This window comes from Acipenser ruthenus, chromosome 21 (genome assembly GCF_902713425.1).
Source record: "Acipenser ruthenus chromosome 21, fAciRut3.2 maternal haplotype, whole genome shotgun sequence".
Lineage (NCBI taxonomy): Eukaryota > Metazoa > Chordata > Actinopteri > Acipenseriformes > Acipenseridae > Acipenser > Acipenser ruthenus.
Window position 1 is genome coordinate 4,621,390 of NC_081209.1, and position 22,809 is coordinate 4,644,198.

Genomic DNA, 22,809 nt, shown 5'->3' on the forward strand with positions numbered 1-22,809 from the left:
CAGCATGCACTGAGTCTCCGCCTCTTAGTTTTACGTCATATCTGAGGTCCAGACAAAATCAAAATGCGTACTACTTCGTATTTAGATTTCGCAGGTCTTGGAAATATTTCTATAATTTAAGTTAATAATAACTTTTCAAAAGTACCGGGATTACTGTACTACAATAAAAAACCAACAAAGGTAATTTAGATTATATTATTACCCAGTTGACGTTTCTATCAGAAATCCAGTTCACTGTTGCTCAAGCCAGGCCGTAGTGTTTATCAAGATCCACGGGCTCGGGTGATGGCGCTCCTCGGCAATGAAGGCTCGTCTTTAGGAGCGCTTGTCCCGATTAAATCGGACAAAACTGTCGCCATTGGTGGCCAATCTGGTGTCGAAACACCCCCGAAAAGGAAGGTTCTTCATGAAGATAAGTACATTGAGGTAGGTAGTCAAAAAATACGCTTCTCCTTTTTGTAGGATTGTGATTTCAAGAAATATGTTCGTTTATTTTACATTTGTAATGGTATAAGTAACGAATATAACTAGTGAAATGTTATAATTTGTAATAAATAAACAACGGTAAATAATAATAAAGCGATATATAGGGTAATACCCCAAAATGCTGGCACGTTATGCCGTTTAAATATTAGGAAGCTTGGACATTAAACTATTAGCAATGTGACTCCAAGAGTGATTTGCATAACAAGTTATTTACACAACAAAAGGTAGGAGCGTTTATTGACTGCAGCAACCAGTGTGTAGCGTATACAGACAGTACGCGTGGTGAATGCATCACTTTGCTAAATTGATCTCGTTGAGTGCATGCGTACCCATTTCCAAATGTTCATTTCAAACAGAGCCTGGAAAAGATTATCCAGAGGGATTTCTTCCCAGATGTGGAGAAACTACAGGCTCAGAGGGGCTATTTAGAGGCTGAAGAAACTGGAGACCTGGAAAGGATGAGGGAAATAGCAATAAAATTTGGTTCATCGCTGGGAAAGTCCTCTGCGCGTTCTACTGCACCCTGTAAGCAACACAACCCGTTTTTTTTTTTTTTTTTTATTTTTTTTTATAAACACAGATTCAAAACCAATTTGGGTAAATACTTTCCATTGTTAGCAATGACCCGGTCTGAGTGATGAAAGAATAAAAAAAAACTAAAATACAAATTCAAGTTGAGAGATTGTGTTCATTAGCATGGTATTCTTCCTTACAGATTCCTGGTAAGCACTAAATGAATGTTTCCTTGTCTTAGAAATCACACTTTCTTGCTGAACCCTGCATACTATAAATATACTAATACAATTATGCAGTCTTCCATTGTTTTCTACAATGTTGATATTCTGTTTTTCTCTTCATCTCTTCAGATGTCACTCCAGCTACTTTTGAAACTCCTGAGGGTCATCCAGGTTCACCGTCCTCAAAAGCCAGACATGGAGCAAGAGTTACAGAAGAAGGTACGTTGAGAGGATTTCATTTGGTTTGTTTTTGAACAACGTATGCCAAGAACCAGAGTAGTAGTTTGCAGTTCAAAACTCCCACAGATTATATTTGTACTCACTGGATGAAATTAGAAATCGGGACATCACATGATATAATCTCAAGCAGTTCTAATATATTTGTTTGAAATAATTAGTATCCCATTTGTTTTTCTAAGGAGAGAAAGAGAAGGACCAGGAAGAAAAGGAGCTACCCTGTTTGGACAGTTTCTTAGCTAAAAACACTAGTGAAGATAATGCTTCTTTTGAGCAGATCATGGATCTGGCAAAAGACAAAGAGAGAGCAAGACACGCATGGCTCTATGAAGCAGAGGCTGAGTTTAAACAGGTCAGCTTATTCTTGTTAAATGTTTTGTGTGCTGTTTGTTTTTTGGAAGCTATTTTGGTCTTCGTTGTCAAGTTGGTGTGCTTAAGTTTTCTGTGTTTTCTGGTTGCAGCGGCACACAGAGAATTTGGCGTTGCCATCGGCAGAAAAGCAGGCAATTGAATCAGGGAAGGCAGGTGTTGAAACATGGGAGTATAAGGCAAAGAATGCATTAATGTATTACCCAGATGGTAAGTAAAACCATATTGACTATTCACTTTATTGCGACCCCTATACTTTAAATAAGTGGTTATATATAAATACATTTTTAAAAAAGATTTATGCATGTGGCTTTAAATATAAAATGGATTGGGCAGGTCACGCAACTTGTACAGACCATGATCTATGTATAATAAGAATTTCCAGTCACTTCCTTTAGATTAATCATATTTAGCTCTTGTAACACAATGTATAATTCTAGAAAGGTCTTAATGTATTCTTGTTTTTGCTGCTTTAACTGAATTACAACTGTGGCTTTTCTCTCTTTTTTTTTTTTTTTTTTAGGTGTTAAAGACGATGAAAGCTTCAAGAAACCACGAGAGGTTCTTCACAAAAACACACGGTTCCAGGGAGATCCTTTTAGCAAAGCTCTGAGCAAATCTCAGCTACAGCAAGCGGCAGCTCTCAATGCACAGGTTTGCGTGGTCTTGAAATGAACAGCGGCTATCAGTCTTGCAGTATATGGAATTGAATGGAGAAACATGTTCTGCTGATCGCTCTGAACTTCACTTAACACACAGTACCCCTAAACTAAGCATTTATAGCATGGCTTTATTTAAAAATACAGATGCTTTTTATCTGATTCATAACATTCCATTTTACCTGTGTAGTTTAAGCAGGGTAAAGTTGGTCCAGATGGCAAAGATCTCCTCGCACAAGACTCGCCCAAAGTGAATGGGTATGGCTTCCTAGGCACACCATCGCCTGCACCTGGTAAGAAGCCATTATATTTGATGTTGGAAAGAAAAAACGTATAGTTTGTGTTTAACAATCACTCTTTCTTTTCTGTTGGCAATGCAAATATTTTTTGCTGTCCAGAGGTTGGAGATCCTTTCTGAATCTCTTTCTCTCTTTTTGAATGGACGCAGGTGTGACTGATTCTCCTTTAATGACCTGGGGTGAAATAGAAAGCACCCCATTCCGTCTGGATGCTTCTGACACTCCTTATGTAGAGAGGACACGTGGTCCATCCTTTAAGGTAAATGGGTAAACCATTGAAAACCTGGCAACTGTACGCTGTTTTATAGTTTAGTTTTTAGTAGTTGGGTGTTCCATGCCAAATCACTTTGTCAATTGCAAACAGCCGTTGTAAGTACTAATGTATTCTGCAAATTAATTCCTCGGTGGCCTGATTTGAAGGTTAACTCAATAGCTCTTACTTAATTCTTGGTGTGGCCTTTAATCACTCGACCAGCTGCAGTGATGTGTTTGTTTTGCAGATTCCAGCACCTGGTAGAAGAGAGAGGCTGGGCCTGAAAATGGCTAATGAAGCGGCTGCTAAAAACAGAGCAAATAAACAGGAAGCACTGCGGAAGGTCACGGAAAACCTGGCCAGGTAAGACGGGCAAGTGCTGATATTGGACTTTCTGCTGCTTTTTGTATAACAATGAATAAAGCAAACGTAAAGGGATTTGTGAATGCTTCCAGAATTCCTGATAGAACTGTAGATAAAAAAAAAAAAAAGAAAAAGTCTGCATGCAATGTCCGCTTAATAATATTTCAGTACTGTTGTACTAACAAAATATAATGTTTAGTTTTAAAAAGAAAAAGTGTCAAAGTTCAGTTGATGTTTTATTTGGAGTTAATTCATACATCATTTTTGATGAGATGGCTTACTGTTTGGTTTTGTATTTTCTGGTTTCAGCCTTACACCAAAAGGTTTAAGTCCAGCCTTGTCACCAGCTTTGCAGAGGCTTGTGAACAGAACAGCCAGCAAATACACAGATAAAGCTTTGCGGGCCAGCTACACCCCGTCTCCTGCGCACAGTGGAACCCCAGGATGTAAAACACCAGTAGGGCTGAGCACTCCAAGTGGCACCCCAACACCAAGTGGTAATGCACGGACCCCAGCCACCCAGGACCCTGCTTCCATTACTGATAACCTGCTACAGCTCCCCAAGAGGAGAAAAGCAGCTGATTTCTTTTAGGCTCAGATAAGACAGGGATTGATGTAGGATGTTTTTTGTGGCTGTCGATTTGTCATCTACTGAAAAAGACTGAATTCAAGGAAACAAGGTGGCTTGAGGACTTGGGGTGTTTCAAATGTTGCAATCACTCACGGAGCAATTCATCATCTTGCGTCTCTATTCATTAGGTGTTGTGCAAGACAATAATGTGAACTGAACTGAAAACAATTGGATAATTGCTACCAGCCACACACACCCATTTCAGTGCTAATGTCTGTGTTTTGAACAGACAATAAAACCTATTATGATGTAATATTTGAACAAAATATTTCTCATTGCTTTATGCTTTAAGCCATTCAAAGCCAAATGGCACCTGCTATTACTGTATTAACTTTTTGTTTTATTTGAGTAATTTACAACAGTGCAGCAAAATGTATCTCTGTCAATTGTTAACATTTGCATTGCTGATGTACTAAACTGGGACCAGCTACATACAGTTGTTGTGCATAAACATGCAGAAATACAGCAGCAATGCCCACAGTGTAAGATCCCAAAGTAACATGCCACCTACACACCATTCCTGTGCCATTTATACAGCGGTATTGACAGGTGCATTGAACACACCTATTTTTTGCAACCCTTGCTGTAAATAAAAATAAAACAATAACGTTTTTTTGTTTGCAGACGTACTACCCTCCAGAAACATGTAATTAAAAGAAGCGTGTTCCCCTTTTCATGTATTTGTATAAATCTGAGACGATTGTTCCACAATGCTGCTTTCCGTTGTTACACTTTGATATTCAGGGAATAAATATAAAGTGTATATTACTGTACAGATCAAAGACTTCTCAAATCATTTGGAAAATGTGCCCTTATGAAATAGCAGATTAAAACAAAGCATAGTCTGTACTAGTAATGTGAAGAGGCCAAAGCTGTAAAGAAGCTATTCCCTTCTGGGCGCATAGACAAGCGTCTCCGTGGATCATGAGCACGTTCCCAATGTTTTACAGGGACAGCACAGACATACAGCTATGACCAGAAGATTTACATCACCTACAATTTTAGGATTATAATTAGGAACATAATTTAGATATTTAACATTATGTAATGAAAGAAACTACAAAATGATATCGCAAAAGTCTACCGGAAGCCATAATAGTAGTACAGTATCTCATGTTATAATTCGAAATTCTTCAGTTATATCAGTTTTTCATTAAGTATATGGAAAACTACAAAGCGCCATGCAATTCAATATGTTAACGTAACAGTATTCAGTAGGTTGCATTCCATTTTATGAAGCAAAATTAATTATTTCTATAGGGTGATGCAAACCTTATGGCCATAGCTGTACACACCATCTGAAGGTGCGTCTTGTACAGTAGTTCTTTAAGACCAGCTGATGTGACCTTTCGTTATTATTATTATTATTTATTTCTTAGCAGACGCCCTTATCCAGGGCGACTTACAATTGTTACAAGATATCACATTATTTTTACATGCAATTACCCATTTATACAGTTGGGTTTTTGCTGGAGCAATCTAGGAAAAGTACCTTGCTCAAGGGTACAACAGCAGTGTCCCCCACTGGGGATTGAACCCACAACCCTCCGGTCAAGAGTTCAGTGCGCTAACCACTACCCCACACTGCTGCCCTTGTATCTGATTATTAAATGGCGTTTTTATTCAGATATGTATAACTAGTTCAATTCCTTAGCTTTATCACTGAATTAATCGACGATCTGCAGCGTTTGCATCTTATGCAGGCACCTTTATTTTCCAAGCGTTGGCAGAAAAAGCCATAGCAAAATAATTACTTTAGAAACATCCTAATAATAACGAGCAGTACGATAGAGTTCCGTTGCAATAATTTGCTATTGCTAGTTTGTTTTAATAAAGTGCACACAAATGAAGCTAGTAATAGCTTAATCACCCTCCTCTATAGTTTCCTTAACTTTTTGAGATGACTTTCTCCGGTTGCCTGCGGCTCTGGTTGGTGTGGGCTCAGTACAATGAGATTTAAATCCTTTTTTCTCCGCTTTGCCTTCATCAAGAACTTCAGAATCGAATTCATCGTCTGCGTCCGCTCTGAGACCCCGCCTGCTCTCATTTCGGCTGTCTGCTTTAGTTTCTCCTTTAGTGTCACTTTTCGAGGAACTTTTTGAGCAACTTTCACAGTCTTTTTTCTGTTTCGAAGGTTGTAACCAAGGGTGATCTAAAATATCGTCAATTTCAATGCGCTTAGACACGTCCGGTTGAAGCATGCGGTACAGTAGATCCTTGCAGTCCGCTGGCACGTGTTTACCCCTCGGAAAATCCACTCGGTGTTCCTTTTGGACTCTAAGCATTTTCTTGACATTGGAGTCATCATAAGGCATTGAGCCACACAGCATGATGTACAAAACCACACCCATACTCCAGATGTCATACACTTTAGCATTGTAAGGGATGCCTTGCAAAACCTCGGGGGCTGCATACGCAGCTGAGCCACAGAACGTTTTACTGAGCCCGAGCTGGCCATCGTCGTCATAGTTGCAGCGCCTGCTGAAGCCAAAATCCGAGACTTTGAGGTTGAAGTCCTTATCCAGGAGCAAGTTCTCACACTTCAGGTCTCTGTGAACGATTTCCAAGTCATGGATGTATTTAACGGCCAGTGACAGCTGTCGAAACATCTTGCGGCAAACTTCTTCAGGCAGCGCACCCCTAAACTTAATGAACTCCAGCAGGTCCCCTTGAACCCCCAGTTCCATGATCATGTAGACCTTCCCGTCCGAGGTTTCAAATATTTCGTAAGTCTTCACGATGTAGCGGTTATTCAGGACTGCGAGGATCTCCAGTTCCCGTGGAAGAAATCTCTCTAAGAAATCGACAGGAGCTTTTCTTCTGTTGATGATTTTCACAGCGACGTTGCTTTTCAGGCGGTCAGAGTACGCAGATTTGACTTTGGCGTAAGATCCCTCTCCCAATCTAATACCCAACGTGTAGCCGCGTTTCTTCAACACAAGGGCGTCGTCCATGGTACTGAACTCCACATTCGGAAAAGTTTATTTATAGGACCACGCATGCCATTGAATTCCAAGGTCTCTACTGTTAAAAACACGTGAAGGTTTCGGTTAATTGTTCCATCTGAAAATGTGGTATCATGGGGATGACGTGAAAAATGCAGCATTATGTTGTTTTGATGACAGTGTTACGTGTATTACGTCATAATCTATTTAATCCGCTACGAATTCTGTATAACTTTATAGATATATAAATTTATATATAACCGATTTTAAACACGTTTTAGTATTTGAATTTGAATTCTTTCACAATATACTCACAAAAATGCACAAAAAAATGTGTTTAAAATCTGTTGCATAAGATTCATGTTAAATTTTCAAACATTAAAACTGGCAAACTAATACAAGAAGTACACGGCAACCCGCCTTTTTATACCAATATCTTAATTCCTTAAAAAAAGAAACTATTGTATAAAGCACGCGTCCATCGTGGTGAACAACACTTGTTCACTTATAAAGTATCAGGTCATAGAGCAATCGGGCGAGGGGGTTGATACAAAGCGCACAACCAACGCTATGTACAGGCTATAGTGTCAAGTACATACTGTATTTACATTTGAAATCAGACATCTGAATCTCCTTTAGCCAGAGCAGTAAAACAAATCACACCCATCTATAGCGGTTTAAACCCGGGAATATAAGGCAAAAACTGCATGCTGTCCTAAATATACAATGTGTGGGGCAGCTCATACAAGTTGTACAGATCATGGTCTACCTACACTCATACTTTCCAGACACTTCCTCTAGATTCATTGGGTTTAGCTCTTGCAATGCAATGCAACAGTGGCATGGGTGTCGCCAGGGCTAGGTTTTCTTTTCAATTAAAATTCCTCACAGACGTTCCTGGATCGGGAATCCTCTGGAATGGCACGCAAAGTCCAAACTAATACCCCGCGGAAGCTCCGCCTCTCTGGTTTCATGCGATTGGCTGAGTGGCGTGTTTGGGATTGTTGTGAGGGGAGGAGGACGCCATCTTCTTTTCCCTGCAACTGAACTGCAGACAGGGAGAGGCGGTGTTTGAGGGATTATGTTTTAGATTCGCGTTTCTAAAGCTAGCTTTCCAAAGAGGTCACCGGGATCTCATTAGTAACATACACAGCAAACGCAGGCTGAAGTTTTTGTTGGTTTATTTTATCTGTATAAGAAGGGTATGATGAATGGAGGATAAATGTTGCTCAAAGCTGACAGCAGCAGTTTCGTCCTCCTTCTCTGTCTTCTTTTTGCTTTGAGTCTCACGGATCCACCGCGGGCAGGTAAGGGCGGTTATAACTCTACTCTGCATTCGGGTGGGGGAAATAAAACGTTTTTTGAGGGTGGTTGTCTGTTTAAGGGGGAAATTACTGAGGCTCCGTTATTAAGCGAGTCAATGTGGAGTGAAAATGAAATCCAAGATTGATTTAGTGAAACACTCGGGTGTGAATGTTAATCCAGGCCTGGTGTGGCCTCGCTATCCCGCTGCAGGGATGTATTGTATTTACAGAAAGCCGGGGTAGGATACCTCTGCACAGGCTGGCCGGGATTCGGTTGTCGTGCTTGTATTTCCCTTCCCCGTTTCAATGTTTGATTGCTGTTAAATCTTTAGTTTTCTTGTATCGCTGCGCACCACTAGGTAGCCCGAACTGCCTGTAGTTAGAAGCGTGGTTAATGTAGCGTTAATAAATGCTTTCAATCTATATATAGTTTTTCTTGCAGATTTCGTGGACGTTATAGATTGTTAGTACTGTAGTAGCGATGTACAGTAAAAAAATAAACCACCAATAATTGATTGCCGTTTGCAACACGTGTCGTTTTAATTGTGCTACTTAAGATTTTTATAAACAGACCCATGTTAAATATACACATTGAATGAACGTTTTTGTCGTTGTGATTTGCAGAAAAAAAACTGCTAGTAAAATAGTCTCCATAAACTCATGATTTAACATTAATGATTTGAGATTATGACCATATATAGAGAGAGAGAGAGAGAGAGAGAGAGAGAGAGAGAGAGAGAGAGAGAGAGAGAGAGTTCAACCTTTTAGTTTGTAGTGCTGGGGTTGGGAAGTCCCTTAAGATATAAACCTTGTGGCTCAACCAGGCTGGCCAGGATTTCTCGTTAGCTGGGCTCTCGGTGTGGACCTGTAATGAAATGAGCTTACAGCACTGCCACTAAACTAATAAACTCACTGGCCTTGTGAACCATAGGATTTGAAGATACAACACGCTGCCTGGAGTGCTCTGCGTTGGGTTGTCCCTGTGCGTTGGGTTGTCCCTGTGCATTAAGTGACTTGGCAGTGATATATTTCTGTACTGAGTCAGGATCACCTCCAGACCACAGTATTTAGGACCTACTGTTCTCACACCTTACAGTAAATCTGACCAGTGCTGTCCAGTCGCAAGGCATTTTCTTGCTACACAGATCAGCGTAGACTACACTAGCCGATTGACAAAATATTAACGGTCTCCAAAAAAGCCGGACCTTAAATCTCATTTTAATGATTCATAATTGAGTGTGAATTCTAAACTAAAAAATCAAACCTGAAGGGGAAAGACATGTCGGTGTCTATAGATGTTGCAAGGCCAACTATGGCTGGATACCACTTCTGTAAAATGTATGTTTGTTCAAGATTAAACACAACACATATTATTATTATTATTATTATTATTATTATTATTATTATTATTTTTTTTTTTTAACATTCCACTGGCTGCCTCCTTTACCTGGCCAGTCAAGTCCTCTCTTGGTCTTGATATGTAGCCTGTTATAAAAGCGTTTGTGCTTGAATAAACTCTGTCCAGTTGATAAGTCCCCTCCTGTTTTTACTCCTACTCTCTAAATGTTGTCTTTTGTTAATGATGTGTGCATACTGTCTAAAACCATTCAGCCTTTTACAGCTTTTCTTTTTTTATTATTATTAAGAATTAGCGATTTTCAACAGCATTGGCATGAAGGTTGAAAGAAGGGCACCAGCTCAAACGTCTCTCTTTTCCCAGTGCTTGGAATGTGGCGCCCCTTTTTCTTTCAGATTTCTTTGCACATTTATAAACTCTTAAGCATTTCTTTTCTTCTTGAATCTCCACTTCAGCTGGGATATTTAACCGAAATGAGGGAGCATGTTCAACACAACCTGGTAAAAGTCGATGTGGACAATCCAGCCCATTGTTTAAATGTCTTGGCAAACTATCAGCCTATTTTTTTTTTTTTTTGGTGCTCCTTTGATTTAAGCTGATCTAGGATTAGATAAGCTTCTACCAGAATGTAAATCAGACCAGGAACTGTGAGAAATGAGGTTCAGGTACAGTAGTCGTGTGTTCTGCTCTAGCATGTTGTCTCTTCAGAAACCTATTGCAAAGGACTTTGTGTTGTGGGCCCCATGTGTGTCAGGATGCTAATAGATGAGTGATAAAATATGTATTGTCATTTTGCTGGCATTTCCATCTTTTGAGTTCATGGACTGACAGTAATTTCACTGTGTGGTATTTGATCTCCGATACATACAACCTGACCACCATAGTGTGGCAATGCACCCCTCCATTCGGGTGCTTCTTTCAGTGGTCTGTGGCATTCTTATTGCAGACCAGAGGTGTTTACATAGAGGTCACTGAGTGGCCAAAACCAGCTGGGCAGCCACATGATCCCAGCAGTGTCATTGAGAGTCTTCCAGCAATAGACACTCTAGCTCTTACTGTCCTTTCAGTAAAGTAACTCCAAGTGAGGAGTCATAATCTCTCTTCCTGTATTAACTGATCAGGTTTATTTGGTTTTGGCGTAGCAAACTACAAAAGAGTGATCAAACCGCTTATCCAGAATTGATTTAACCCATGAACAGTAAGAAAATAAAAGCATACACTGTAAATAGATTGTTGTATTGAAGCAGGTTACACACACACACAGTCTTGTTTTATGGCATAATCTTGATGTTATGGAGACAGACTTCACGCTTAAATATTTTACTTTTTTTTTGTATTTTTTTTTTTTTTAGTTTAAATTCTATGCGGTTCTATTTTTCCTTTTTGTTTTAGGTCCACGGCTAGCTCTGGCACGACTGTTGTCAGGTAAGCAATATTTTTCTTTTCTGTTTTAGAACAAGTATAAAAACAGTGCTAGAGGAGTTTCTGGTGCGTTTATAATTGTTGGATAAAAGATACGAAGTGCTATGGACTTGATGTTCATGTACACTCAAGTCTTTAGAAATAGTTTAATGTTTGCATTATGGTAACTAGTTCAGAAGAGATTGTGTGCACCTCACTGGATAGGGTGATTTCGGTCTCGTAGAAACTGCTTTTCTTCTGTTAATGAGCGCTTCTTGGACTTGCTTTGTTGTAATTAGATTTGTTTTCAATAACAAGTAAAGCAAAACAATGATTCTGTTGTCTGATTAACAAGTGGCCGCTGGGAAGAGACAGGATTCCTCAATGGGAGCGGCCTGCGGGAGCAGCCTTCTCGCTCTTGGTTGGATCCTGTTTATATTATGCAATGTTTCAGGTGTCAGTACTGTGAAGGGATTACATTTCCAAATTAGAAAGCAAGGGTAGCAGTGCATTGTCGAGTTCAGAATGGTGTGACATGAGGTTTCATCACGGATAGATTAACAGTCTCTATCTGTGGTACACTCCACTGTATGCATACTGTATCCCTGGGGTTAATAAATTACTGTAGGTGCAAAACGTTTTTCAGGTATTTCCAATGGACAAGAAGCATTGCTGGAAATGTTGGGACTTGGTTTGAAACTGTTTTAAACTCGATGTTCCCATGTACTGGTACTGGTTGAACTTTTGAAATCAGTTGAATTTTTCTCTTTACTTGCACTCAATTTGTCTGTGCAGGCTGTCTCTTGATTAGAGAGAGAATGTAGGGTTTGGTAGGTTACAGACAAACAGACTTGTTTTATATGCCTCAAGGGTTCTGCTGAATGCAAGGCAAAGATTTTTTTAAAAATAAGACCATGCAAAATGTATGAAACATGATTTATTATCACGGGTCAAAGATTGACAAATTCTTGGTGCTTTGCAGCAGCAATTCCCATCCAAAGTGTCATTGTGAATGAAAATCTTTATTCATTCTTTAAAAAAATAAAATAAATGAATTGAAATTCTGTTGCAGTGTCTGTGCAGAAGTGTGGCTCACATTGTGAGCTCTGACGTTAATGAATGGGTGTTAGCATTGTTTCCCTGGTTCAGAGGGTGGCTTGGCAGAATCCCCTGCTACAGTAGACTCAATTTTCACATTTTTTACAAACCTTTATCACGGATAGTGTTTTTTTCCATCTTGCTGAAATGCAAGGAAGAGCTTGGACGTGTTTAACTTGTAATTGTTGCAGTTTCAATTCTCAAGGTTGATCATTTTAGTCAAATCTGTAGCAAGCAGCAATTAACCATGATCTGTAACCTTCATATTGTTAATTATTGAAACATGCCAAGATTAATTATCTCTTGACTGCTGCGCATTTCAACACATGTTCGTAATCTTTATTTAATTGGATCATTTTTAACTACTAAATATTAGTTAAATGTCTCAAACAGATGTTCACAAAAGCGACAGTGCTGTAGCCCCTGTGTTACTGTACTGATGGAGTTCAGGTTGTCATTTTTATGGGGCTTTTATCTGTGTTGGAGACAGAATACAGAAGGGTCTTAATCCATCTGGATCTAACCAATTCACTACAGTGTCTCCACTCCTAGTTTTAATGTCTCAGTGGTTGAGCTGTTTTGACAGTATTGTAATCATCACCCACGTTGTTATTTTAACAGGCTGATTTTACGTTTGTTATTGCTGTTGCATTCTTAATTCACTGAGTGCAGCTTTTGAAGCGCTGTTAATCACTGTTCATGTGCTTCTCGCTATGTGTTTCAGAGCTCCGGTGTAACCCTGGCCAGTTTGCCTGCCACAGTGGCACCATCCAGTGTATCCCCTTGTCCTGGCAATGCGATGGCTGGCCAACCTGTGAAGATGAGAGCGATGAAATGGACTGCCCCAGTAAGTGAATCTCACGCTTGTGAATTAAACTTCCACAGACACCAGTTACATTATTGTACTTGTCCCAGTTGACTGTTTTTAACAAAACTGATTCTTTTTAATATAATTGTATTGCATGAGACAAAGTTGAATGAGTTACTTTGTGGGGATAGAATCTCAAAAGCTGAATTTATAATATTACTATAAACAGTCACTTCAATCTCTAATACAAGCATTTGAGAGGACAAATTCGGTCTATTGATGCATGATTTACTCATTATTTTTGAGGATACATTTAAGTGTTTTTATAAACCAGTATTTCCATTAAGTCATACACATAGCTTTTACACAAATAGAGTAACATTACACAGTTTTGCCCTGCCCTTAGCCATAATTGCTTAACTATAATTGGGACTGCAATCCTCGAACATCAATTTGACAATATGAAGCCTGGATCAGACAAACTCTCCCTCTCATTTCCAGCTGTCAAAACGAGAGAGAGAACTCCCATAGTTGCTACTTCGCAAATCCAAAGAGCTGAAGTGCGTTATAGTTGATCCTTCAGAGGGATTAATGCAACATGTGACTTTCAAAACTTAGTCAGCCTTGCAATCCTCTGACAGACTGAAATGCTGCTGTCTTAGATTTTAAAAATGTAGTTGTGGATACACTATGTTCCTAACTCAACATGTTCAGGCACATATTCTCACCACATTGTATTAGCTGCTTATGACGTCCCAGCTTTGCCATATATCAGAATACAGATTGTTGCTAAAAGTGAATTCATTTAATATGTATTCCTTAATTTGCTGTGAGACTGGGGTGAGTTGTTAAATATTGTAAGGCAATGTCTTTTTAATAACAAGTGACCTTTTTAAAGTCCATAGTGAGCATGATTCTGCATGGTGCCTACAATGAAATGCAGGCTTGTGTTTGCATTCTGTGCATGGGGTGCATTTTACTGGCACATCATTAGTTATCAAGGATTGCAAAGATTCAGACTCCTAAGTGCCTGCTTAGAACATGCTTTATTTGTACAAAATCTGTTTATCCTTTTAGACAAATGTGTTCAGCATGATGCCCGCAGTGAAATGAGAGTTTCACAGTGCCTACGTTGGTCTGAACTAGCAATACAATGACTGGGTGGTGTCCTGCAATACGCAATATCTTATCTGTACAAAATGAAGTGAAAAGGGATTGCTTAACAGTAGCTGTATGACTAGAATGATGAAGGCAGCTTGTAAACTATGGAAGTCTGGAGCTGCATTTTGAATTGGATAGTAATAAAATCTCTTTCTTTGTGAACTTTACCCAGCAATGGCCAGTCTTCATTTTCATTAGGGGACACCGTTTAATATTCAAGGAGTTATTGTCATGTTCTGCTGTGCAAGTATAAAAAAAAATAAACACCATACCAAGATTCAGCTGACCGTTTTATTCTAAGATTGCATTTGATTATCTCCACTTTGCCATTGCAATTGTACATGATGTTGTTGTTGGTTTTTTGGGTTTTCTTTTTTTTTGGATGAAATGCAAGACTCTATTGTGCTGGGCATCACTAATGCTGATGTCACTTGGATATGTTTACAGTCCTATCACACAAAAGTGAGTTTTGTCTGCTGCTCAGATTTGTATAGAGTGGATGCTTATTTTAGTTCTTGATACGTTCAAAATAAATTGTTTGACTAATTCGTCTTCTCTACTCCATCTTTCTTAGTAATATAGAGCTTGCCACTGTGAAATAGTCACTATAGAATCGCGAGGATGGGAAAAAACAGATGTAGATGAAGCCCCGCTTCACGGCTGTATGAACCCGTTCTCGGATCTCTGTTTGGTTATTTTTGGCAGCAGCACTTGATAAATTCCAGCTCGGAGTTCCAGGCATGATGGATGAGTTTTTCTCTCTTGAAGTAGTTAGGGCTGTGAATGCAAGTACAAAGCTACTGTTATCCCTAGCAGCATAGCAGGTGTTTGATTTCAGCAATTAGTATTTTAACAGTGTTTCGGTGTGCTTTGAACATGCTGGGTCTGTTCATCCATATTAAGCGTAATGGTGACTTTAACTCTGTTCAAAGCTTTTTTGCGATGTGATATCTGTATAATGTGAAATAATGTATAATGTGATATCTTGTAACAATTGTAAGTCGCCCTGGATAAGGGCGTCTGCTAATAAATAAATAATAATAATAACATGCCGATTGCACGAAGGTGCTGCTCTCTTGGCAGACGTGGCATATTTTTTTTTTCTGTGATTTTCTTTATTGCTTTTATTCAAGCTTGCAATTCAACAGCTGAAGTCACTCCATATCCAGTGTCCAATCAACTGTCTCACTAATTAGGTGATTAAGTGCATATGCTTCAGTCATGGTCACTCAAGCATGTCATGGTCAAGGATGAATGATCGAGTGATTAAAAAGAAACCAAAAACACTTTGTCAATGTCCATCATTTATATACCTTTTTTTTTTAATAAATGTGTTATAGAGAAGTTTTTTTGATGCTCGGTAAACAAACACATTGAATGTATTCTTATTGTACTGTAATAGCATTCATCAATTTCAAAACATGAAGGAAACCAACTCCATTAAAATAAATGGTATTTCTGTGTGTTCTGTGGGGTGTGAACTATGCATCACAACTGCTGCTGCAGAGTCACAATAGGACCTCGGTTTTAAGTCTCATCCGAAGGACAGAGCACAAGGAGGTTAAGTGACTTGCTCAGGGTCACACACCATGGCTGAGCTGGGATTGAACTGGGAACCTCCTGGTAACACGCCCCTTTCTCTAACCACAGGACCACCAAGCCTACTGTAACACTGACGGTAACAGTGCTACAGCACTGCTGTACAAACAGCATAGAGCCCTTCGCATCTGTTTCTGCACACTCCTGTTAAGAGTCCTGATGTTTTTCAATCTCTGCAGGTATAACTGTGGATCAGAGATCCCGACATGGGAAGGAGAGCATTGATAACAGGCACAGCCATGGCAGATCCGGAGAGGCCCCCCACTTTCACGCTGGCAGCGGGGAGAAGTCTCTGCCCTTTAGCAGTAAGTGGGACTTCATCTGGGGTTTTTTTTGTTGTTGTTTGTTTGCACTCTACCCCCTTTCACCTGTTTTTTTAAATTTATGTTTTTAATTCTTCTTAAAGTAATTCATCCATGCCTTGTGTTTTTCAAAACTGTGTGTTCTAGTCTATTAGTCTTCAACTTCTATAGGGGAATCTCGATCTTTTATTCATTTATTAAAATGAAATGTATCCACTCAAGCTCAGCAATATGCAAGACGAAAAATAAAAAAGTAAAAGAAAGCAGTTGCAGTTTTAGCAACTTCCCAACAGAGGGTGCTCTTGTGCTAGGACCTGCATTACTTCCTACAACCCTAGCTGAGCCATGCTGGGTTTGGGCATGTTACTTGTGCCATTGCAATGTGTGCAGGGAAAGGCAGACTAAACAAGGTGACCAGTAACTAAAGATCTGCTGTGCGGGTTCACAGATTGGTGGAGTATTAGTTTTATCAAGTTGTTCGCTTATTGTTGTCGTACTTTTGTAGTTTTGGTGATTTGTTTAACGGAAGAAGAGTGAAAACCTTTGTGTTTCTCTTCAGAGAAGTGCCCTACAGGATGGCATCACTATGAGGGAACGGCCAGCTGTTACAGGGTGTATTTAAACAGTGAGAACTACTGGGACGCTGTTCATACATGCCAGAGAGTCAACGGGTCCCTGGCTACGTTCGCCACCGACCAGGAGCTGAGGTTCATTCTCGCACAGGAGTGGGACTTTGAGGAGAGAACTTCTGGACGCAAAGACCAGCGCAGGTGAAGATGGGCTAAGAAGACAAGGCTTGGGTGCATTTTAGTATAGAGAATAGAGAACCTGCAAGCTGCTGGTTCTGATCTCTCCTAGTGAAGAGATCTCCTAAAAGCTCATGTAAATGTAACCTTTTTATTAAAGAAAAAAAAACATAACCATGTATTTTCAAGTTGTAGTTTCAATTAATATGGCATGACATGTTCAGGAAAACTACATTTATTGTAAACATCTAAACCCGTCATTCAGGTTGGCTGCGGGTTTTGCATATCCTATAAAAGTCATTGCCTGCTTCTCAGTACTTCAGCATGGTAACCATGTGTTTGAACTTGACTTCCTCTTCCAGGTTTTGGGTTGGCTATCAGTATGTCATCACAAACCGAAGCCGCTCACTCGAAGGACGCTGGGAAGTGGCTTATAAAGGTCAGTAAATGATTTGTATAAGTCCTCCACTTCCAGTATTACTGCCCTATCAGTCATGATATGATTAGGTTTGAGTACTAAAAAAAGAACATCAATGTTTGCAATGAAATGTATGTGTCTTCTGAATTATTTTTTTTTTCATAGCAGGTTCCACAGAGGTATTTTTACCCCCAGAGAGGGTGCCTATTTTTGGGACAACAATGCCAGATCATGAAAATGTTTTATGTGCACAGCTGCAGTGGTTCCATTTACCAACAATTCGCAACTATGGGCTGCACAGTTGGTATGCTGAAAACTGCTATGAGAAATCTGCTTTCCTCTGCAAGAGAAGTAAGTGGGGGGGGGCACTTGTAAAACTTTCAATGGTAGTTTTAGAAATGGTACTTCACTTTGATCTATAACACAATATGACTGCTTAACTGAGGTCATGTGTCAAGTTCTGCTGTATAGAGACAGGTGCTAGTTGAGTTATTAATATTTGGTACAAAACTCTATTCTGTGATTCTGTCTCATTACTGGTGCTGTCTAAAGATTAACCGTTTTGTGATCCGTTTATTAATGGTGAAATTAAGTCCAAATTACCTACAGGTCTGTTTTTGAGTGGCTCACCTGAACGCATTTCCTGGACTCATTTGCTCTATATGCTGAGTTTGCTGAAGATCTGTGTCGGTGGGTGCCATGCACCAGGAATGACACTGCTGTTCATGATTTTGTGAGCATGCGGAGTCTATCGTTTTGTTCCTGTTGCAGGCCAGACGTGTGTGGATATCAAGGATAACGTTGTGGGTGAAGGGTTCTACTTCACTCCGAAGGGCAATGACCCCTGCCTGAGCTGCACGTGTCACAAGGGTGAGCCGGAGATGTGTGTGGCGGCTCTGTGCGAGCGACCTCAGGGCTGCCAGCACTTCCGCAAAGACCCCAAAGAGTGCTGCAAGTTCACCTGCCTCGACCCAGGTAAGGAGGATAAATAAGAAACAAAAAAAGTATATTTGACACCAAGCATCCCCCATATTCAAGTGAATTGCTAGATTACTGAAATAAAACAGCGTTTGTGCCAATAATTGGACTAGTTTTCCTTGTTGAGGAAAAATATGTAATTCTGCATTGTCATAGGAAGTGATTGTTTGTGCAAGTGCCATCTGCAAAGAGAAGATAAACTATAGCCTAGAAACTCCAACATCGCAACTTCTGCCAAAATCTGCTTTTTATAGGTTTTTATCTGATACTGTTTGTTCTGAGGTTTGCAGACTGTGCCAGCTGGCCTGTCTCTCTCCGCCGGCTTAAATGCCTTGAGCTGGTATGAAATGTCAACAATCTAGCAGAAAGCAAAGGGAGGACTAACGCTGTTTTGGTTTCCCAGATGGAAACAGTCTGTTTGACTCGATGGCCAGTGGGATGCGCCTGATCGTCAGCTGCATCTCCTCCTTCCTCATCCTGTCTCTGCTGCTGTTCATGGTGCACAGACTCCGCCAGAGACGCAGGGAAAGAATCGAGTCTCTCATTGGTGGAAACTGTAAGCATTTTACTGGCTTTCTGGAGTGTACAAAGAACAAAGGGCTCGGATTTAGGTAGCTGGGGAGAAGAAGAAAAAAAAAAAAGTACTTTTCTAATGACCGAAGTTTTGATTAAATCAACTTAATGCTGTTTAATGCAAAGTTGTTTAGTGATATGTTGGCTTTATCTCTGTTGATGGGAATGTTTTATAATGACTTTTTATCTGTTAGTGCTGTAGTAAATGTGAAATATAACAGTGCCGGTTATGTGTTCAGGGAAAGAAATGACTCCCATCGCATAGTAGTTAGATTCATTCCTGGTTTTACTGTGACTTCGACAAACCTGAGCTTGTTACCTATACAGCGTGGCTAATCAAGCTCTTATTAATACCTGGAGTGGGTGAAACTGCTTTGCAACAGGGCTCTTATTTGCATAACCAACACTTTCTTTGTATTTATTTTTGTTCCTTTCCCTTCAAACACAGTGCACCACTTCAACCTGGGTCGCAGAATGCCCGGTTTGGATTACGGACCGGATGGGTTTGGCACAGGTCTGACTCCGCTGCACCTTTCAGACGATGGCGAGGGAGGGGCTTTTCACTTCCATGACCCTCCACCTCCTTACACGGCCTTCAAATACCCTGATATACAGCACCCTGACGACCCCCCGCCCTCTTATGAGGCATCCCTCAACCCAGCAACCATACTGATTGTCAGTCTAAGTACGTTCAGCAAGCTTGACACCTGTTTGCTTTTTTCTGTTGTAAACAGGGATTTTTTATTCTCATATTCCCAGTGCCATTGTCTGATGCTCTCATTTCACCTCTTATTGTTCCGTGCTTAACTTGTAGAAAAAAATACATACAAACTTTCAATTAAAACAACCCATTATCCAGTCTTCTCTTCATGTTTATAGTAATTTAACACTATATAGACAAAGTTTAAAAATATTTTCTGCCAGTGTAAACCAGCAAACAGCATTGAACCAGGTGCTTATTAATTGTCTTGTCTGTTTGCTAATTATTTTTTTTTGTTCTCTTTCTTTTAAATATAGTTTTACAGAAATAGGTTCCTTGTTTTGGATTTCTTGTTGGATTTGTACTTTATTTTATTTCCTTTCTAGATGAGAACAATTCTCAGACACATCGGAGCATTCAGCCACCTATAGAAACCAGCGATCTACACCCGGAAACGACAGAGGAAAGAGCAGAGGAAGGTTCCACTTTAGAACAGTCTTCAGAAGAACTCGAGGATTCCATCGACAGTAGCACTCTGCTCGTCCCACCAGATTCACCTACTGATGAAACTACAGCGACAGAAACTGCAGTGACAAGCTGCGACAGTAACTGTTCACTAAATACTGTGGTGTAAAAAACAACGTTAAATGGTTATTTTGCGGTCGAATGAGTAGAGGAGCTACTTGCACACTGCTGTACAGAGAGAAGAGGAACGCTAGTCAGACGTCTTTAGTAGTGTTATGAAACACTCTGCTTTCATGTTTCAGTTTAGCGTCACTTTTTTTGTTGTGTAAATAGAGATTGTGAAATCCCTGCATGTTTCCATGGAGGAAACTAAAACAAGGTTCTTTAGGGAATTAGAAAACAAAAGAAATGAGGCAGCTTTTTGTTATTTTTAAAAAGAAACCATGAATTTGCATCTGAATGTGGATTATCTTGAGTAAAATGAACTTGGGACTGAAAGACTGAACTGTGGAGAAATGTCTGTGTGCTTAATACATACCACCCGCACAGAGAGCTGGAAACTTTAGAAGGCTTGAACTTTCTCTCCAGTAAAGGCAGAACGATCTTCTTGAAAAATCGAATTGGATTTCACAATGCATTTGTTTGTTTTTTTGTAAATATGGGTCTCTATATTTTGGAGTTGATCTAATGAGCTGATGTGCAAATGTTTAAAGTTTCTGTGTCTAGAAAAAGACAGGGAAATAGAAAGGATCCATTTGGACTTTGCAGTGGTCGGATTAAAAATTAGTGGTCCTTATCCATGCAGCAAGGCTTAATTGTATAGTAATCGGTAACATTGACTCCCCCCAGACAACGTTTTTTTTTTTTATTGGGGTAGATATGAGATGTACTTCCATGTTCGATACCCTTTTGTGTAGATTTGAAACAATACTCAAAGTACATCTTGAAATTATTTTACATTGGGATTCATCTACTTCATCTCTGGGAGAAAACTATATTTGTTATAGTGTAACAATTTCTATTTGTGAACAAACAATTACCCTCCACAAAAAAAGGATTTGGTGTAGTTGTTTTATACTATGCTTTAATACTAGTATGTTTTTGTTCTATTCAAGTTTAATGCTTACAGTTTAAATGATCATGAAAAAGTATAGCTGTTTTTTGGGGGTTTTTTTAAAAAAAAAATTCCCATGGCAGACAGTTCAAAACTAAACATTTTGCACATCACTGATGTATTGAAGCGGGAAATTCTGAAACTTTTATTAAATCACTGCACAAACACATATTTACATTTTTGTATGTAAACTGGTCAGATTGTCCTTCATTTGTGCAAAATGTCATGTAGTTGTGTTTTTTTTTTTGTGGTTTAGTGGGGCTACATTTTATTGGCAAATGAATGGTCCTACCACTGATTGTTTTAGATTAGATTTTATGTTTTTTTTTTTTTTTTTCAATGGTGTATAATGGGCCAAGCAGACACCGCTTGCATTTCCCATTTAGTAGCATTCAAAATGTAAGTGGTACAGTGTTAACAAACCTAACCTCCTGTCTTTTACATGCAGCATTTACATTGTTTCTGCAAGTCAAAAACCCAGGACAACACCCACACAGACTAATGTGTGTGGCTCTACAGACTTATGAATCAGAGATTAATAACTGCAATGATTTTTAACATGTCATTCTATGCCAGTCAAAGCAGGACCAACATTGATCAAAGGGACAGGCAATCTGGTCCTGTAGGGCCATTCTGCGCTACATTTAATGATAGAAGGAAACTGCTCTGGAACCTGGTTAGTGGCCCAATAGGGTCAATTAAACAGTTCGGAACATGGTTGGAATAAGTACCTATTCTGGAAGTGTTCTATCACTGTTCCTGTACATAAGAAGAAATATTTATTGGAAAGTTTAGATCCATAGTGAAGTCCAGTGAAAGGACATGGTTTGCCCTGGATTGTGTTCATAAATTAATGAATCCGGTATTGTAGAAATGATGAACTGCAGTCATGTTTCTGAACCATCTTGGTACTAGAGAAAATGCTTCTCATGGTGGTCTAATTGATCTGTAGCTTCCTAATGGAAACATTACCATTACAAAAATAAAAAAAAGTCCAATATCTGAACTCCATTTGAGTCACCTGTGTTTCAATGTCTCTGAGGACTCACATTGGCTACACAGAATGTAACACAGTATAAAATTAATTTCAATTGGAAATACCATTCAAACGCCACACACACACTATTACTACCTATATATATATATACCATATTCCAAATATTTCTGTATAATCTGGGTGTGTTTTGGGCCACTGTGAGCATCCACTTATTTGTATTTTATTCTCTCAATCAAGTTTGATTTTACAAAATGTTTGCAAGTACAGTAGTTCCAGTAAATTGTGATACAATTAAACTGTGGCAGTGTAACAGAACACATGTTGATCTGAAATGATATGCTGTCTCATAACATTTGATACTGTTCATGCTGTACCTGTCTTTTTTTGTTTTAGGTTTTCTTTTTTTCCTTCACAACACTAAGAATAAAGTTCTTTTTTTTTTCTCAAGTGGCTGTAACATTTCATCTTAATGCCAAATAAATTGAATCACGACGGAGACAGACTTGTCTCTCAGATTCCAATAAAATAGGCCTGTAGCTTTAAAATAAGATTAGCCCCCCTTTCTACTGTATTAAGAATTGATTAGGCTACCCTGCGTGCAGCTTGATTACATGTAAGAATTGTTTGGCATGTGGAATTTGTGTCAATGTGTATACTGGGACCTGTTTGTAAGTAAGATTCTTACCCCAATGGATGCAAAGGTGAACTGATTTTACAGGGAAATGGGGAACACTCTGCTTAGGGTCCAGCCATGAAGAGTGGGCTTTCAGACTCCAGTACATTGGAGTATTTTTCTCAAAAGTAACATT

General features: G+C 39.4%; 3 protein-coding genes across 6 annotated transcripts; 2 read left to right on the forward strand and 1 right to left on the reverse strand.

Annotated features, from left to right (window-relative positions):
- Positions 1–10: 10 nt before the first annotated feature.
- LOC131699036 (splicing factor ESS-2 homolog) lies at positions 11–4,807 on the forward strand. The gene is made up of 10 exons (XM_058994439.1): positions 11–426; positions 843–1,011; positions 1,353–1,442; positions 1,643–1,812; positions 1,922–2,039; positions 2,353–2,483; positions 2,679–2,781; positions 2,937–3,046; positions 3,288–3,403; positions 3,713–4,807. The coding sequence occupies exons 1-10, from the start codon at positions 286–288 to the stop codon at positions 3,993–3,995; spliced, it is 1,431 nt and encodes a 476-aa protein (XP_058850422.1). The 5' UTR covers positions 11–285; the 3' UTR covers positions 3,996–4,807.
- Positions 4,808–5,896: 1,089 nt separating this feature from the next.
- LOC117428271 (testis-specific serine/threonine-protein kinase 2-like) lies at positions 5,897–6,988 on the reverse strand. Its single transcript, XM_034047152.3, has one exon. It carries the CDS (start codon positions 6,986–6,988, stop codon positions 5,897–5,899), a length of 1,092 nt encoding a protein of 363 aa, XP_033903043.3.
- Positions 6,989–7,964: 976 nt separating this feature from the next.
- On the forward strand, positions 7,965–22,447 carry LOC117428203 (integral membrane protein DGCR2/IDD-like). Of its 4 annotated transcripts, none has more exons than XM_058994440.1 (11): positions 7,965–8,286; positions 11,033–11,065; positions 12,864–12,986; positions 15,887–16,012; positions 16,569–16,779; positions 17,118–17,194; positions 17,339–17,524; positions 17,945–18,148; positions 18,555–18,707; positions 19,173–19,409; positions 19,811–22,447. In XM_058994440.1, the coding sequence occupies exons 1-11, from the start codon at positions 8,202–8,204 to the stop codon at positions 20,056–20,058; spliced, it is 1,683 nt and encodes a 560-aa protein (XP_058850423.1). In that variant the 5' UTR covers positions 7,965–8,201; the 3' UTR covers positions 20,059–22,447. The 4 variants fall into 4 exon arrangements, with proteins under 4 accessions (XP_058850423.1, XP_058850424.1, XP_058850425.1 ...); XM_058994441.1 differs by having other exon boundaries at positions 17,342–17,524; XM_058994442.1 differs by lacking the exon at positions 11,033–11,065 and having other exon boundaries at positions 7,967–8,286.
- Positions 22,448–22,809: the final 362 nt, after the last annotated feature.

Coding starts and splice junctions, on each gene's coding strand:
- LOC117428271 (XM_034047152.3), bottom strand. CDS start 6,988: ATGGACGACGCCCTTGTGTTGAAGAAACGCGGCTACACGTTGGGTATT.
- LOC117428203 (XM_058994440.1), top strand. CDS start 8,202: ATGTTGCTCAAAGCTGACAGCAGCAGTTTCGTCCTCCTTCTCTGTCTT. Junction 8,287..11,032: donor CACGGATCCACCGCGGGCAG/GTAAGGGCGGTT, acceptor TTTTTGTTTTAG/GTCCACGGCTAGCTCTGGCA. Junction 19,410..19,810: donor CATACTGATTGTCAGTCTAA/GTACGTTCAGCA, acceptor TTTCCTTTCTAG/ATGAGAACAATTCTCAGACA.
- LOC131699036 (XM_058994439.1), top strand. CDS start 286: ATGGCGCTCCTCGGCAATGAAGGCTCGTCTTTAGGAGCGCTTGTCCCG. Junction 427..842: donor ATGAAGATAAGTACATTGAG/GTAGGTAGTCAA, acceptor CATTTCAAACAG/AGCCTGGAAAAGATTATCCA. Junction 2,782..2,936: donor CACACCATCGCCTGCACCTG/GTAAGAAGCCAT, acceptor GAATGGACGCAG/GTGTGACTGATTCTCCTTTA.